Source organism: Salmo salar, unplaced genomic scaffold (genome assembly GCF_905237065.1).
Source record: "Salmo salar unplaced genomic scaffold, Ssal_v3.1, whole genome shotgun sequence".
NCBI lineage: Eukaryota > Metazoa > Chordata > Actinopteri > Salmoniformes > Salmonidae > Salmo > Salmo salar.
The window spans coordinates 172,102-188,323 of record NW_025549937.1 but is presented as its reverse complement, the minus strand read 5'-3'; the positions used below and the strand labels follow the sequence as shown (position 1 = coordinate 188,323).

The window sequence follows — 16,222 nt, the reverse complement described above, 5'->3', positions numbered from 1 at the left end:
TATCGAGTGTATAGAGGAGTAATGTATCTATAATTCTTAAAATAATTGTTATGCTTTTTGTGAACGTTTATCGTGAGTAATTTAGTAAATTGTTAGTAAATTCCCTGGAAGTTTGCTTTTTCTGAACGTAACATGCTAATGTAAAAAGCTGGTTTTTGATATAAATATGAACTTGATTGAACAAAAAATGCATGTTCTGTATAACATAATGTCCTAAGTGTGTCATCTGATGAAGATCATCAAAGGTTAGTGCTGCATTTAGCTGTCTTCTGGGTTTTTGTGACATTATATGCTAGCTTGAAAAATGGGTGTCTGATTATTTCTGGCTGTGTACTCTGCTGACATAATCTAATGTTTTGCTTTCGTTGTAAAGCCTTTTTGAAATCGGACAGTGTGGTTAGATTAACGAGAGTCTTGTCTTTAAATAGCTGTAAAATAGTCATATGTTTGAGAAATTGAAGTAATAGCATTTCAAAGGTTTTGAAAATCGTGCCACAGGATTCAACTGGCTGTTACGTAGGTGGGACGAATTCGTCCCGCCGGTCCCATAGAGGTTAAATGTTGTATCATCAACTCGGCATTGTTGGAAAAGGACCCGTAAGTCAGAATTTTACTATTAGCATACACCTGTTGTTTACGAAGCAAATGACAAATGAAATTTAATTTGGATTGAAATAGGTGCCGGCAGTCATTTTGGGTGCCTGAACTATCCAATATGTTTAAGCCAATATTCTGTAAGAGGTTCTGGAAGTCAAGCAGTATAAAATGTGAGGTACTGGAACTTAGTTCTGGTGTTCTGTCACATGACAAGCTTGTGTACTTCCCTCACTGATTCAAAGAGCAACTGAAAACAAATGTAGACACAAATAAAAAGCTGAAAAATAGCAAGCTCTTGTGGTAATAATTTGTTTCAGTGTTTTGTCAGTGGTGGAAGAAATACTCTGGAGCTGCTGCAGTGTGTCTTGGGCTGCTGTGTGTTCTCCTACTGGCTGGGATCATAGGCCTGTTACTCTACCGTGAGTTTATGTTCTCACTCAAACATTCTTCATCATCAGTGGTGTAATGACCAGGGTTCAATTACATTTACATTCCAGTCAAATCAGAAAGTAAACCAAATTCCAATTCCAAGAATTGGAAATCAATTGGAATTCCAGTGTATTTCCTGAATTGACTGGAATTGAAATGCGATTGACCCCAACCCTGGTAATATCTGATTAACATTTCCACTGTTACCTTTGTCGTTGATCGTATTATTTCACAGAGAGAAACCAATTGACCAGCTCCAACACCCTGACTAAAGAGTGGGAACAGCTACAGATTAGCGGCAACAACCTGACTGTAGAGAGAGACCAGCTACAGACTGGCAACAACACCCTGATTAAAGAGAGAGACCAGCTACAGACCAGCAGCAACATCCTGACTGAAGAGAGAGACCTGCTACAGACTAGCAACAACACCCTGACCAAAGAGAGAGATCAGCTACAGACCAGCAGCAACAATCTGACTGAAGAGAGAGGCCTGCTACAGACTAGCAACAACACTCTGATCAAAGAGAGAGACCAGCTTCAGACCAGTTACAACACCCTGACCAAAGAGAGAGACCAGCTACAGACCAGTCACAACACCCTGACCAAAGAGAGAGACCAGCTACAGACCAGTTACAACACCTTGACCAAAGAGAAAGACCAGCTACAGACCAGTTACAACACCCTGACCAAAGAGAGAGACCAGCTTCAGACCAATTACAACACCTTGACCAAAGAGAAAGACCAGCTACAGACCAGCTACAACACCCTGACCAAAGAGAGAGACCAGCTACAGACTAGTTGCAACACCCTGACCAAAGAGAGAGACCAGCTACAGAAAGAGATAGAACGTCTGAAACAATCTTCAGTTGAGAAAGGTGAGTCAAATTGTCTCATGATTGTTCTGTTTGACAGTCTCTGTATCAGTTCACATGTCACTTACAGACAGGAATTTAACTTATATTAAATGAAAAATGATGCTTCCAAACCATCCATTAGTTAGTGCCATGTCTTACTTGAGTGTTTGATTGATACTTAATTCAATGTTGTATTAAAGTGACTAAAGCAAGAAATGTTCAACTTCTAGTGTGTCCTCAAGGATGGAAGAAGCTTGGTAGCAGTTGTTACTACGTCTCTACTGAGTCCAAATCCTGGGAGGAGAGCAGACAGGACTGCAGAAATAGAGGAGCAGACCTGGTGGTCATCAACAGCCAAGAACAACAGGTGTGTGTGTGTGAGGTATAGAGAAAAAAGAGAGAGAGAGATAGCGAGCAGTAATGGGTATGTTTTAACAATGTTGTCTCTCTCCCACTACTACAGACATTGGTCAATTGGTTATGTGGACGGAAGAACTATGTCTGGATTGGTCTGACTGACTCTGTTACTGAGGGGACCTGGAAATGGGTGGACAACACACCACTTACCACAAAGTAAGACATTCATGAATTCTGTGTCACCATGACATCACTGTCTGGAGAAGTAGGTTCAGAGTGGACAGTCTGATTCTATGTGTTGTTTCTTCTACAGGTATTGGAACAGTGGACAGTCTGATTCTATGTGTTGTTTCTCCTACAGGTATTGGAACAGTGGACAGTCTGATTCTATGTGTTGTTTCTCCTACAGGTAATGGAAGAGTGGACAGTCTGATCCTATGTGTGGTTTATTCTACAGGTATTGGAACAGTGGACAGCCTGATTCTGTGTTGTTTCTCCTACAGGTATTGGAACAGTGGACAGTCTGATTCTATGTGTTGTTTCCTCTACAGGTAACGGAAAAGTGGACAGCCTGATGCTATGTGCTGTTTCTCCTACAGGTATTGGAACAGTGGACAGTCTGATCCTATGTGTTGTTGCTCCTACAGGTATTGGAATAGTGGACAGCCTGATTCTGTGTGTTGTTTCTTCTACAGGTATTGGAACAGTGGAGAGACTAATGGTGGAAGAGCTGAGAACTGTGTGTATTTCTACTCCAGGTCATCAGACACAGGAGAATGGTGGGACTATGACTGTTCCTATAAATACAGATGGATCTGTGAGAAATAGGATTCATCCTCGGTACTTTGAACTGCTAAATAGGATTATGATAAGTACTATCAATCGTAAACTATTTTCTGCTCATTCTATTTACCTTGTCAAGTACATACAATATATAACAATGCAAATGAATAATACATTATAATCAAACCAACAAAACATATGCAATAACAATACAATGAATTGATAACAGAATAACTGTTCTCTCTGTTGTTGTGGAAATTCACCACTAAGGACTCAAATTCAAAGGAAATGAATCAATCTTTATTATCTCAGTCATCGAGGTTCACTGACTCAACACAAGCCTGATGTTCATTTTTATTATTATTACTTTTTAGTTTAGTCTACTTGCTAAATATTTTTCTTAACTCTTCTTGAACTGCACTGTTGGTTAAGGGCTTGTAAGTAAGCATTTCACGGTAAAGTCTACACTTCTTGTATTCGGAGCATGTGACTAATAAAGTTTGATTTGATTTGAGACCCTTTAAACTGCGACACAAACAAGTCATATAAGCACGGTTGGTTCCTGCATGAGACTGACTGATACCACACCAGGCTTCTTACCTTGAAACTGAGATACTCCTTTTGGTTCCCAGAGCAATGTTCTGGCTGTACTGGGAAATTGCTTATTCAGTGATAGTGTGGATTCCTCCCATGTACAGTCAATCAGTTACACACATGAACCCAACAAAGTTGGTTATTAGAGAAGCAGCATTATTCTAAACATATGAGTGGATAAACACAGAGAAAATGTCACACTGTATTATATAATAGTTGATCAAACATGGAGTCTAGAAGGACTGTTCTCTACTGTATAATAGTTGATCTAACATGGAGATGTCATAACGTTGGCTGACTCTCTATCGTTCGTGTCTGTGGACAATCATTAATGGGAACACTTATGTTATCAAATCAATTCTCTGTGTAATTACTGCACAATTAAACTAATCATGTAAACAGTAATTAACTAGGAAGTCGGGGAACCAGGTGAAAATGTTATTTAAAGAGTTACATTTTTGAAAATTTTAACTCTCTTCAGATATTTTCATATCTTATCGATTACCTTCACAACTTAATGTATTATTACCTCATCAGTCATATTCTGAATGTCGCAAACCCTTGGATATGTGTACGAAGCCTAGCATAAATGATGAATCAGGGATTTACAAATTGTCTTCATTATTTATTTACTAACTAACTAAATAATCACACAGAATTACATAAAAACACACAGGATAGATTATTCATTGGTTACTAACACAAAGCCATGAAATGTCCCTAGTGGACTAAATCGATATGACGGCTTGGTAGACAATAGAATGGGAGGGGCAGGTAAGAAAGAGCAGGAGAACAGACGAAGGACTCCACTATCGTACACACATCTGTTATCTAGGCTCATGGAAATGCTAACCCTTTGCACATAAACGGCCGCTCATTCGAAAATAAATTGCAAGTTACATATTTACGAGTGTAGACCTTTGTGGCCTGTCCGTCTGCTGGAGAGTCAGTCGACAGAAAGTCTCTGGTTTGTCCACCAGAGATCAAAGTCTTTTGTAGTTGTAGTTTGTTATAATGGATTTGTCAGGCGTACCAATGGTCGTTCAATAGGGAAATGTTCTCCTCTCGTCTTCGGTCGAGTTTCCTAGACTATTGTACATATACAGCTGGCGACTAAATGTGTAGTCTTGTCGAGATTTTCTTCTTAACCATTTGTTTCGTATTCAGCTGGCGCTGCACGTAACTGGTCTGTATTTAAATTGCCAACCATTTCAACATGTAGCTACTGCTCCATGCTCTCTGGTCTCTGGAGTGGTAGCCATTTCAACGTGCGGATGATCCTCACGTTCTCCGATCTAATGTTAATTTTGTCCCAAGTCCTTTTATTAACTCTGTGAAAAGGGGTGTTCCATGACGTTTTGTCGTAATGTCTGTGCTCACGTGGGTGTGGTTCCTGACTGGATAAACTTAACATGAAAAAACATTATCTCATTTAGAAGACTCAAGTCACATTTCTATCTTTTCAAAAGTAGTCATACTTATTCATTTTATGCAACATTCAGGTAGAAATCTAATAACTGAGGAATGTTGTAACAGTCGTCGTATATACTGGACCAAGGCGCAGCGGGTTGAGTGCTCATTTTATCTTTTATTAGAACACTTAATAAACAAAACAAGAAAACGTACGAACGAACAGTATTGCAAGCTAACACAGCAGTGCAACAACAACTTCCCACAAGGGACATGTGAAAACAGGGCTACCTAAGTATGACTCTCAATCAGCAACAACGATGTACAGCTGTTCCTGATTGACAGCCATACCAGGCTAACACAAAGAAATACACAACATAGACAGAGCATAGAAATACAAAACATAGAACATAACCAAAACCCCCGGAATACTCTAAACAAACACCCCTCTACATAAACACACACCCTAACAAACCCCGAACCACATAAAACAAACACCCCCCTGCCACGTCCTGACCAAACTACAATAACAAATAACCCCTTTACTGGTCAGGACGTGACAGTACTCCCAAAGGTGCAGACCCCGGATGCACCTCACACAAAAATAAACCCCAAAATAAAGCCCCCGACGGTTCCCGTGCTACACCCCCCCTCCCCAATACTCCTACTGTGGAGGTTGCTCAGGCTCTGGCCTTAGTTCCCCACCTAACCTGTCCACCCCCGCTGAATACCTCGGGCTGAAGCGCGTCGCTGTAGACCTCGGGCTGAAGCGCCGCTGTAGACCTCGGGCAGAAGGGCGACTCTGGGAGCTCCGGACCGTAGTGCGACTCTGGGAGCTCCGGACCATAGGGCGACTCTGGCTGCGCCCGTTCGGACTGTAGGCCATCTCTCTCGGTTCCGGACTGTAGGCCGTCTCACTCGGTTCCGGACTGTAGGCCGTCTCACTCGGTTCCGGACTGTAGGCCGTCTCACTCGGTTCGGACTGTAGGCCGTCTCTCTCGGTTCCGGACTGTAGGCCGTCTCTCTCGGTTCCGGACTGTAGGCCGTCTCACTCGGTTCCGGACTGTAGGCCGTCTCTTTCGGTTCCGGACTGTAGGCCGTCTCTTTCGGTTCCGGACTGTAGGCCGTCTCACTCGGTCCCGGACTGTAGGCCGTCTCACTCGGTCCCGGACTGTAGGCCGACTCTCTCGGTTCCGGACTGTAGGCCGTCTCACTCGGTTCCGGACTGTAGGTCGTCTCTCTCTCAGTTCTGGATTGTGGGCCTTCTCTAGACGGGGTACTGTTGCCGGACACTCTGGACGGGGCACTGTTGCCGGACACTCTGGACGGGGCACTATTGCCGGACACTCTGGACGGGGCACTGTTGCCGGACACTCTGGACGGGGCACTATTGCCGGAAGCGCTGGACGGGGTACTGTCATCAGAAGCTCTGGACGAGGACTGTGCACTTAAAGCCTGATGCGTGGGGCTGGTAGTGGAGGTACCAGACTGGAGACACGCACCCCAAGGCTAGTGTGAGGAGCAGGAACAGGACGAGTTGGACTGGGCTGAAACACTGGAATCCTAATGCGTGGTGCTGGCTTTGGATACGCCAGACTGGATACACGCACCTCAGGACTGGTGGGAGGAGCGGGAACAGGATACACTGGGCCGTGAAGGCGCACTGGCGGTCTCGAGCACAGTACTGGCACCACCCTTACTAGCTGGATGCCCACTTCCCCCTGGCAAATGCGGGACGCTGGCACCACACACACCGGCCTATGAATGCTCGGCCTCGACGCCGTGCGCATCTCCCCATAGCATGGGGCCTGACCAGTAACATGCTGCCTCCGGTAAGCATGGGGAGTTAGCTTGGGACTTAACCCTGCCCCAGCCAAACTACCCGTGTGCCCCCCCCAAAACATTCATTGGGGCTGCCTCTCAGGCTTAAATGCCAACCGTGTACCAATTTAACAGTCCCAGTCCTCTTCGCTCCATTTTCGCCATTCCTCCCTCGCTGTCTCCACCTGTTTCCATGGCAGGGTCTTGTCCCCTGCCATTACCTCTTCCCATGCCCAAGATGTCCTCCACTCCCTTCTCTCCCTGGCCCAGGATCCTTGCTCCTCCTGGGCCCGCTGCTTGGTCCATTGGTGGTGGGAAGTTCTGTAACGGTCGTCGTATATACTGGACCAAGGCGCAGCGGGTTGAGTGCTCATTTTATCTTTTATTAGAACACTTAATAAACAAAACAAGAAAACGTACGAACAAACAATATTGCAAGCTAACACAGCAGTGCAACAACAACTTCCCACAAGGGACATGTGAAAACAGGGCTACCTAAGTATGACTCTCAATCAGCAACAACGATGCTGATTGAGAGCCATACCAGGCCAACACAAAGAAATACACAACATAGACAGAGCATAGAAATACAAAACATAGAACATAACCAAAAACCCGGAATACTCTAAACAAACACCCCTCTACATAAACACACATCCTAACAAACCCCGAACCACATAAAACAAACACCCCCTGCCACGTCCTGACCAAACTACAATAACAAATAACCCCTTTACTGGTCAGGACGTGACGAATGTACACTTCCAAACTTACAGTTATATTGGTCTACTGTCTTTCATGATGTCACAAAATAAAACAACTTCAACAGGATCGTTCTTTAATTTCCCACCGACCGGTTCCACATTCTCAAAAATAGAAATATTGTTTAATTCTCCACATTTGGGGACGTAGGAGTTTTGGCAGGAGAAGATCCTTTGTCTCAAAGAGGTTTCTTTCCCCTCAAACCTGCCAAACCCAAAGTTCCTACCTGGTGTTTACGCCATAAAACTGTGGAGAGAGAAGAGAGAGAGAAAAGGGGGGTTGGCAGCCTATGACTCCCCCCACCCACCCACCCAAAGGCACATGATGACAAGAGTCAATAAGCAACAGGAGAGATTTAGACCAGTCACCCAACAGCAGGATAACACGGAAGAGAGTATGAGTAACGTGAGTTAGAAAACTCCCAGTATGACCCACCATGGTACTCTTACCTAGCTGATGAGTCTGCTCTTTTACTGGACAGGTGGATATGTAATGCCCTGTAGCATCACAATACAGGCAACTGTTGTAGTTCAGCCCCTGGAGACCTTCCGTAAGGTTCTGAAATAGCTCCTCATGTTTTTCAATGGTGACTCCCTGCAGGCAGGTTCGAGGTCAAGGCAGGCTGAATGGTCAGGCAGGTGGGCTCAGTGTCAGGGCAGACAGGCTTGAGGTCAAGGCAGGCTGAATGGTCAGGCATTCGGGCTCAGTGTCAGGGCATGCAGAACGGGTCAGAACCGGGAGGGCTAGAAAAACAGAGACTAGGAAAGCAGGAGCATGGAAAAACACGCTGGTAAGCTTGACAAGACAAGACGAACAGGCAACACACAAACAGAGAACACAGGTATCAATACACTGGGGATAATGAGGAAGCTGGGCGACACCTGGACGTGGGTGGAGGCAAGCACAAAGACAGTTGAAACAGATCAGGGAGTGAAAGTAATACACATGACTAGACATGTTCCATTACAGAACAGTATGTTGTTCTGCTCCACCATAACAGGAGGATGGACAGACTAGACATGTTCCATTACAGAACAGTATGTTGTTCTGCTCCACCTTAACATGATGGACAGACTAGACATGTTACATTACAGAACAGTATGTTGTTCTGCTCCACCATAACAGGAGGATGGACAGACTAGACATGTTCCATTACAGAACAGTATGTTGTTCTGCTCCACCATAACAGGATGGACAGACTAGACATGTTACATTACAGAACAGTATGTTGTTCTGCTCCACCATAACAGGAGGATGGACAGACTAGACAAAGATGTGTCTGGGAGACAGGATTCGTGATTGGTGCTCTGGCTCTCTAATGTTATGATGGACTGAAGACCCTGTTAACTATGTTATGATGGACTGAGACCCTGTTAACTATGTTATGATGGACTGAGACCCTGTTAACTATGTTATGATGGACTGAGACCCTGTTAACTATGTTATGACATGCGTATACAAAAATAGAAAGTAGCAATGTGCATGCCCCATCCACCTGAGGATCTGTCTTTTTCAACCATCTATTTCCTGTATTTGAGGGGTGGGACTTCCACTTGTCACTTAAATCTCTCTGGTTTGATTGCTTTCATTGTACTCCTGTGACTCTTCCATATTCTTGCTTGTGCCTATAGTTTTCCCCCGGCAACATTACGACCGTAAAAAGGTTTGTAATTACCTGTCAAAGGCTAAATCTTAGTCTGGAATTTAACCCACCGTCTCGACACGTGCATCACGAGAAAGAGAAGAAAGATAACTTTATTTTTTGATCGGTGTTCATTTTTGGGGGGATTTTAATACGGTTTAAATGTTTACAAACTAGATGCTCTGAAATGAAAGCAACTTCTGAAAAGTTATATTACGCTGGCCCGGGTTGAATCGAGCGACGACGGGGGAGGGAGGAACGCTTTACTCAACTCAAACTGTAATCGGTCATGTTGTCATCAAGGCAGCTAGGTGCATCATCCAGAAACATCTCTTTTCCATGAAATAAATGTTTTAATTCATTGGGAAGGCAGATAAATCGTTCTTATCAAAATCAATAACCTTTGCATGTGAAAACACAGAATGCTACTCATTACTCCTCGAGCTTAATTACCTAACTTTTTGTTTTGAGCCAATTTCACCGTCTTCCAAAGCGGAGCACCTGGCTCACGCCCAGGAGGCAGCCCTGCTCCAGAACGAATGCAGTCACTTTTCCCCCAGTTCAAATTCTTCCCACCGGGGTAACCCGGGCCAGATAAACAAATCTCCTCACTGACACACTTGTTGAATTATGCAAGAGAGCGTGACAACACTTTAATGACTGAGACAGTCTAGACGGCGCAGGCGAGTGCAGTTAGGGTAGATAGAGCAAGTGTTTGGAGGTTGCAGTCATACCCCTCCCCTTTATGTTAATTTATTCATATATGCAACTCCGCCAAGTATATTTATATAAATTAGGCACATATAATTTTCTTTCTTTTAATACAAATTTAAAAAAAATACCTGATAGAATAATAACATTTATATATGAATACATAACATTTATATATGAATACATAACATTTATATATGAATACATAACATTTGTTGTGACATTTCACAATACATGTAAATCCTACCTCAATCTCTGAACTTTGTCATTGCCATGTTCTATAACTCAGTAAATAACTGATGTATTCTAAAAATAAAACAATTACTTAATTTATTAGAATTGTTTTAACACCTTAAAGTAATTTAGATGACCGTTGCTATAGAAAGAGAAAGAAAGGAAACATCCTCTGCTTTCACGTTCTCATTCACTGTAAAATAATTAAACGCTGGGTTTTCCAGGGGGAAGAGGGGGCGAAGACAGAGAGGGTTTGATTGATTCAAAGGGTTGGTGGGTGGGGCGGGATGTGACCAGAATTTCTCCCGTTGAGTGAGTGGAGGTCTTCGGTTGGATAAGACACACACACGCAAGTAGACCCCCCCCCCCCCATTATACATTAATTTTCCCCTGAGCCAGGCTTTGGAGGTGTCACGTCCTGACCAGTATAAGGGTTATTTGTTATTGTAGTTTGGTCAGGACGTGGCAGAGGGTATTTTGTTTATGTGGTTCGGGGTGGTGTTTTATGTAGTAGGGTGTTTGATTTATTATTTCCGGTTTTTGGGGTTATATGGACGATTGTGAGAAGTGGACGTGGGAGGAGATTATGGCAGGAGAAGGTCCATGGAGGAAGTGGAGCGATGACAGGGAACGCTACAGGGGAACACGACTGGCTTTTAAGCCCGAGAGGCTGCCCCAAGAATGTTTTGGGGGGGGCACATGGGTAGTTTGGCTGGGCAAGGATTGAGCCCCAGGCCAAATCCCCATACCTTTTCTGGGCAACCAGTGACTGGACAGGTCCCGTGCTTCGGGGTAATGGGTACTGTGGCGAGGCCAAGTATTTTTAGGCCGGTACGCGCAATACCAGCGCCCCGCATTTGCCAGGGGGAAGTGGGCATCCAGCCAGTAAGAGTGATGCCAGTTCTGCGCTCGAGACCGCCAGTACGCCTCTACGGTCCAGTGCGTCAGCCCTGTCCGACTCGTCCTGTTCCCGCTCCCCGCACTATCCCTGAGGTGCGTGTTCCCAGGCTGATACCTCCAGTACCAGCACCACGCATCAGGCTTCCAGTGCGTCAGCCCAGTCCGACTCGTCCTGTTCCCGCTCCCCGCACTAGCCCTGAGGTGCGTGTTCCCAGGCTGATACCTCCAGTACCAGCACCACGCATCAGGCTTCCAGTGCGTCAACCCAGTCCGACTCTGCCTGTTCCCGCTCCCCACACTAGCCCTGAGGTGCGTGTCCACAGACTGGCACATCCAGTACCAGTACCATGCATAAGGCTTGCAGTGCGTCAGCCCAGCCTCGAGAGTTCGGCAATAGTGTGCAGTCCAGAGTGTCCGGCAACAGTGTGCAGTCCAGAGTATCCGGCATCAGTATGCAGTCCAGAGTATCCGGCAGCAGTGTGCAGTCCAGAGTATCCGGCATCAGTATGCAGTCCAGAGTATCCGGCAACAGTGTGCAGTCCAGAGTATCCGGCAACAGTGTGCAGTCCAGAGTATCCGGCAACAGTGTGCGGTCCAGAGTATCCGGCACCAATGTGCAGTCCAGAGTATCCGGCAACAGTGTCTAGTCCGGAACCGAGGGAGTCTGCCTGCGACCCAGAACCGAGGGAGTCTGCCTGCGACCCGGAACCGAGGGAGTCTGCCTGTGACCCGGAACCAAGGGAGTCTATCAGCAACCCGGAACTAAGTAAGTCTGTTGACGATCCAGAACTAAATAGGATTAACTATGTATCAAATGAGTCTTCCTACAGTGTGGAACGGAAGAGGTCTGCCTACGATCTGGAACGATGGGAGTCTGCCTACGGCCCGAAACTGATCAAGTCTGTCTGCATTCTGGAGGACAGTAGGCCGGAGCCAGAACCACCTCCTGTATAGGTGGGTTGGGGAGGGGGTGTAGCACAAGTGCCGTCGGTGACGGCAGCCACCCTCCCTTCCCTCCCTTTAGTTTAGGGGGGATTATTGTTATTGTTGTTGTTGTTTTGTTTTTTTATTTTATGAGGTGCATCCGGGGTTAGCACCTTTAGGGGGGGTACTGTCACGTCCTGACCAGTATAAGGGTTATTTGTTATTGTAGTTTGGTCAGGACGTGGCATAGGGTATTTTGTTTATGTGGTTCGGGGTGGTGTTTTATGTAGTAGGGTGTTTGATTTATTATTTCCGGGTTTTTGGGGTTATGTTTTAGGTTTGTATTTCTGTGGTCTCTAGTCTTTTGTATTTCTTTGTCTAGTTTATTGGGGTTGGACTCTCAATTGGAGGCAGGTGTTTTCTTGTTGCCTCTGATTGAGAGTCCTATATATGGGTAATTGTTTGGTGTAGTGTTGTGGGAGATTGTTTCTTGTTTTGCTGAGTGTGCCTGACAAGACTGTTTTGTTGTTCGTGCGTTCTTCGTTTGTTATTTTGGTGTTCTCTTTATTTAAAATAAAATACAAGATGAGCATCCACATTCCTGCTGCGTTTTGGTCCTCCATTCCCGACGACAACCGTTACAGGAGGCTCATATCTGTGTGTGTGTATGTGAGTGTGTGAGGTTTGTGGACTGTAATGTATACCTTTACCCCCCACTAGAGGCTTCCCTGATAACAGCTAGTTAAAGGGATATGACTGAGACATGGATGGTAACTAAGAACACACACACACACATTTTCAACCTCACTTCCTCTTTCTCTCACTCCTATTCTCTCTCTCTCTCTCACACACACACACACACACACACACACACACACACACACACGTTGAGAGGCCATCAAGGTTGGATAAATAACTAACTGTCCACTATCTGATGACAGGATCAATAACTAACTGTCCACTATCTGATGACAGGATCAATAACTAACTGTCCTCTATCTGATGACAGGATCAATAACTAACTGTCCACTATTTGATGACAGGATCAATAACTAACTGTCCACTATCTGATGACAGGATCAATAACTAACTGTCCTGTATCTGATGACAGGATCAATAACTAACTGTCCACTATCTGATGACAGGATCAATAACTAACTGTCCTGTATCTGATGACAGGATCAATAACTAACTGTCCTGTATCTGATGACAGGATCAATAACTAACTGTCCTGTATCTGATGACAGGATCAATAACTAACTGTCCACTATCTGATGACAGGATCAAAAACTAACTGTCCTCTATCTGATGACAGGCCCAATAACTAACTGTCCTCTATCTGATGACAGGATCAATAACTAACTGTCCTGTATCTGATGACAGGATCAATAACTAACTGTCCACTATCTGATGACAGGATAAATAACTAACTGTCCACTATCTGATGACAGGATAAATAACTAACTGTCCACTATCTGATGACAGGATCAATAACTAACTGTCCTGTATCTGATGACAGGATCAATAACTAACTGTCCTCTATCTGATAATAGGATCAATAACTAACTGTCCACTATCTGATGACAGGATAAATAACTAACTGTCCACTATCTGATGACAGGATCAATAACTAACTGTCCTCTATCTGATGACAGGATCAATAACTAACTGTCCACTATCTGATGACAGGATCAATAACTAACTGTCCTGTATCTGATGACAGGATCAATAACTAACTGTCCTGTATCTGATGACAGGATCAATAACTAACTGTCCTCTATCTGATGACAGGATCAATAACTAACTGTCCACTATCTGATGACAGGATCAATAACTAACTGTCCTCTATCTGATGACAGGATCAATAACTAACTGTCCTCTATCTGATGACAGGATCAATAACTAACTGTCCACTATCTGATGACAGGATCAAAAACTAACTGTCCTCTATCTGATGACAGGATCAATAACTAACTGTCCTGTATCTGATGACAGGATCAATAACTAACTGTCCACTATCTGATGACAGGATCAATAACTAACTGTCCTGTATCTGATGACAGGATCAATAACTAACTGTCCACTATCTGATGACAGGATCAATAACTAACTGTCCACTATCTGATGACAGGATCAATAACTAACTGTCCTCTATCTGATGACAGGATCAATAACTAACTGTCCTGTATCTGATGACAGGATAAATAACTAACTGTCCTGTATCTGATGACAGGATCAATAACTAACTGTCCTGTATCTGATGACAGGATCAATAACTAACTGTCCTCTATCTGGTGACAGGATCAATAACTAACTGTCCACTATCTGATGACAGGATAAATAACTAACTGTCCTCTATCTGATGACAGGATCAATAACTAACTGTCCTCTATCTGATGACAGGATCAATAACTAACTGTCCACTATCTGATGGCAGGATGAATAACTAACTGTCCACTATCTGATGACAGGATCAATAACTAACTGTCCTCTATCTGATGACAGGATCAATAACTAACTGTCCTCTATCTGATGACAGGATCAATAACTAACTGTCCACTATCTGATGACAGGATCAATAACTAACTGTCCTGTATCTGATGACAGGATCAATAACTAACTGTCCACTATCTGATGACAGGATCAATAACTAACTGTCCTCTATCTGATGACAGGATCAATAACTAACTGTCCTCTATCTGATGACAGGCTCAATAACTAACTGTCCTCTATCTGATGACAGGATCAATAACTAACTGTCCTCTATCTGATGACAGGATAAAAAACTAACTGTCCTCTATCTGATGACAGGATCAATAACTAACTGTCCTGTATCTGATGACAGGATCAATAACTAACTGTCCTGTATCTGATGACAGGATCAATAACTAACTGTCCTCTATCTGATGACAGGATCAATAACTAACTGTCCTGTATCTGATGACAGGATCAATAACTAACTGTCCTGTATCTGATGACAGGATCAATAACTAACTGTCCACTATCTGATGACAGGATCAATAACTAACTGTCCTGTATCTGATGACAGGATCAATAACTAACTGTCCACTATCTGATGACAGGATCAATAACTAACTGTCCTGTATCTGATGACAGGATCAATAACTAACTGTCCTGTATCTGATGACAGGATCAATAACTAACTGTCCTGTATCTGATGACAGGATCAATAACTAACTGTCCACTATCTGATGACAGGATCAATAACTAACTGTCCACTATCTGATGACAGGATCAATAACTAACTGTCCTCTATCTGATGACAGGATCAATAACTAACTGTCCTGTATCTGATGACAGGATCAATAACTAACTGTCCACTATCTGATGACAGGATCAATAACTAACTGTCCTGTATCTGATGACAGGATCAATAACTAACTGTCCACTATCATAACAGGTGGTGAATCGGTGTCTTGAGGTCAATGCAAACACAGGACTCCCCAGACACACCCCTTATTACTGGTGAATGAAGGGAGGAATTACACACAGGACTCCTCAGACACACCCCTTATTACTGGTGAAGGAAGGGAGGAATTACACACAGGACTCCCCAGACACACCCCTCATTACTGGTGAAGGAAGGGAGGAATTACACACAGGACTCCTCAGACACACCCCTTATTACTGGTGAAGGAAGGGAGGAATTACCCACAGGACTCCTCAGACACACCCCTTATTTCTGGTGAAGGAAGGGAGGAATTACACACAGGACTCCTCAGACACACCCCTTATTACTGGTGAAGGAAGGGAGGAATTACCCACAGGACTCCTCAGACACACCCCTTATTACTGGTGAAGGAAGGGAGGAATTACACACAGGACTCCCCAGACACACCCCTCATTACTGGTGAAGGAAGGGAGGAATTACCCACAGGACTCCTCAGACACACCCCTTATTACTGGTGAAGGAAGGGAGGAATTACACACAGGACTCCTCAGACACACCCCTTATTACTGGTGAAGGAAGGGAGGAATTACACACAGGACTCCCCAGACACACCCCTTATTACTGGTGAAGGAAGGGAGGAATTACACACAGGACTCCCCAGACACACCCCTCATTACTGGTGAAGGAAGGGAGGAATTACACACAGGACTCCTCAGACACACCCCTTATTACTGGTGAAGGAAGGGAGGAATTACACACAGGACTCCTCAGACACAGCCCTTGAGAAATG

At 44.2% G+C, this 16,222-nt stretch overlaps 1 protein-coding gene across 5 annotated transcripts in view; it reads left to right on the top strand.

The window, feature by feature from the left end:
• Window positions 1-16,222, top strand: part of LOC123739010 (C-type lectin domain family 4 member M) — a 48,094-nt gene that overhangs the window by 4,228 nt on the left and 27,644 nt on the right. The window contains exons 2-6 of one of the 5 annotated variants that reach the window (XM_045713601.1): window positions 915-1,016; window positions 1,262-1,903; window positions 2,125-2,249; window positions 2,346-2,455; window positions 2,935-4,218. In XM_045713601.1, coding sequence (XP_045569557.1) covers window positions 915-1,016; window positions 1,262-1,903; window positions 2,125-2,249; window positions 2,346-2,455; window positions 2,935-3,067 — 1,112 coding nt within the window. In that variant the 3' untranslated portion in view covers window positions 3,068-4,218. Of the gene's footprint in view, window positions 1-914; window positions 1,017-1,261; window positions 1,904-2,112; window positions 2,250-2,345; window positions 2,456-2,934; window positions 4,219-16,222 lie in introns of those variants that run through there. The other 4 variants (XM_045713598.1, XM_045713602.1, XM_045713599.1 and 1 more) reach the window with 4 other exon arrangements.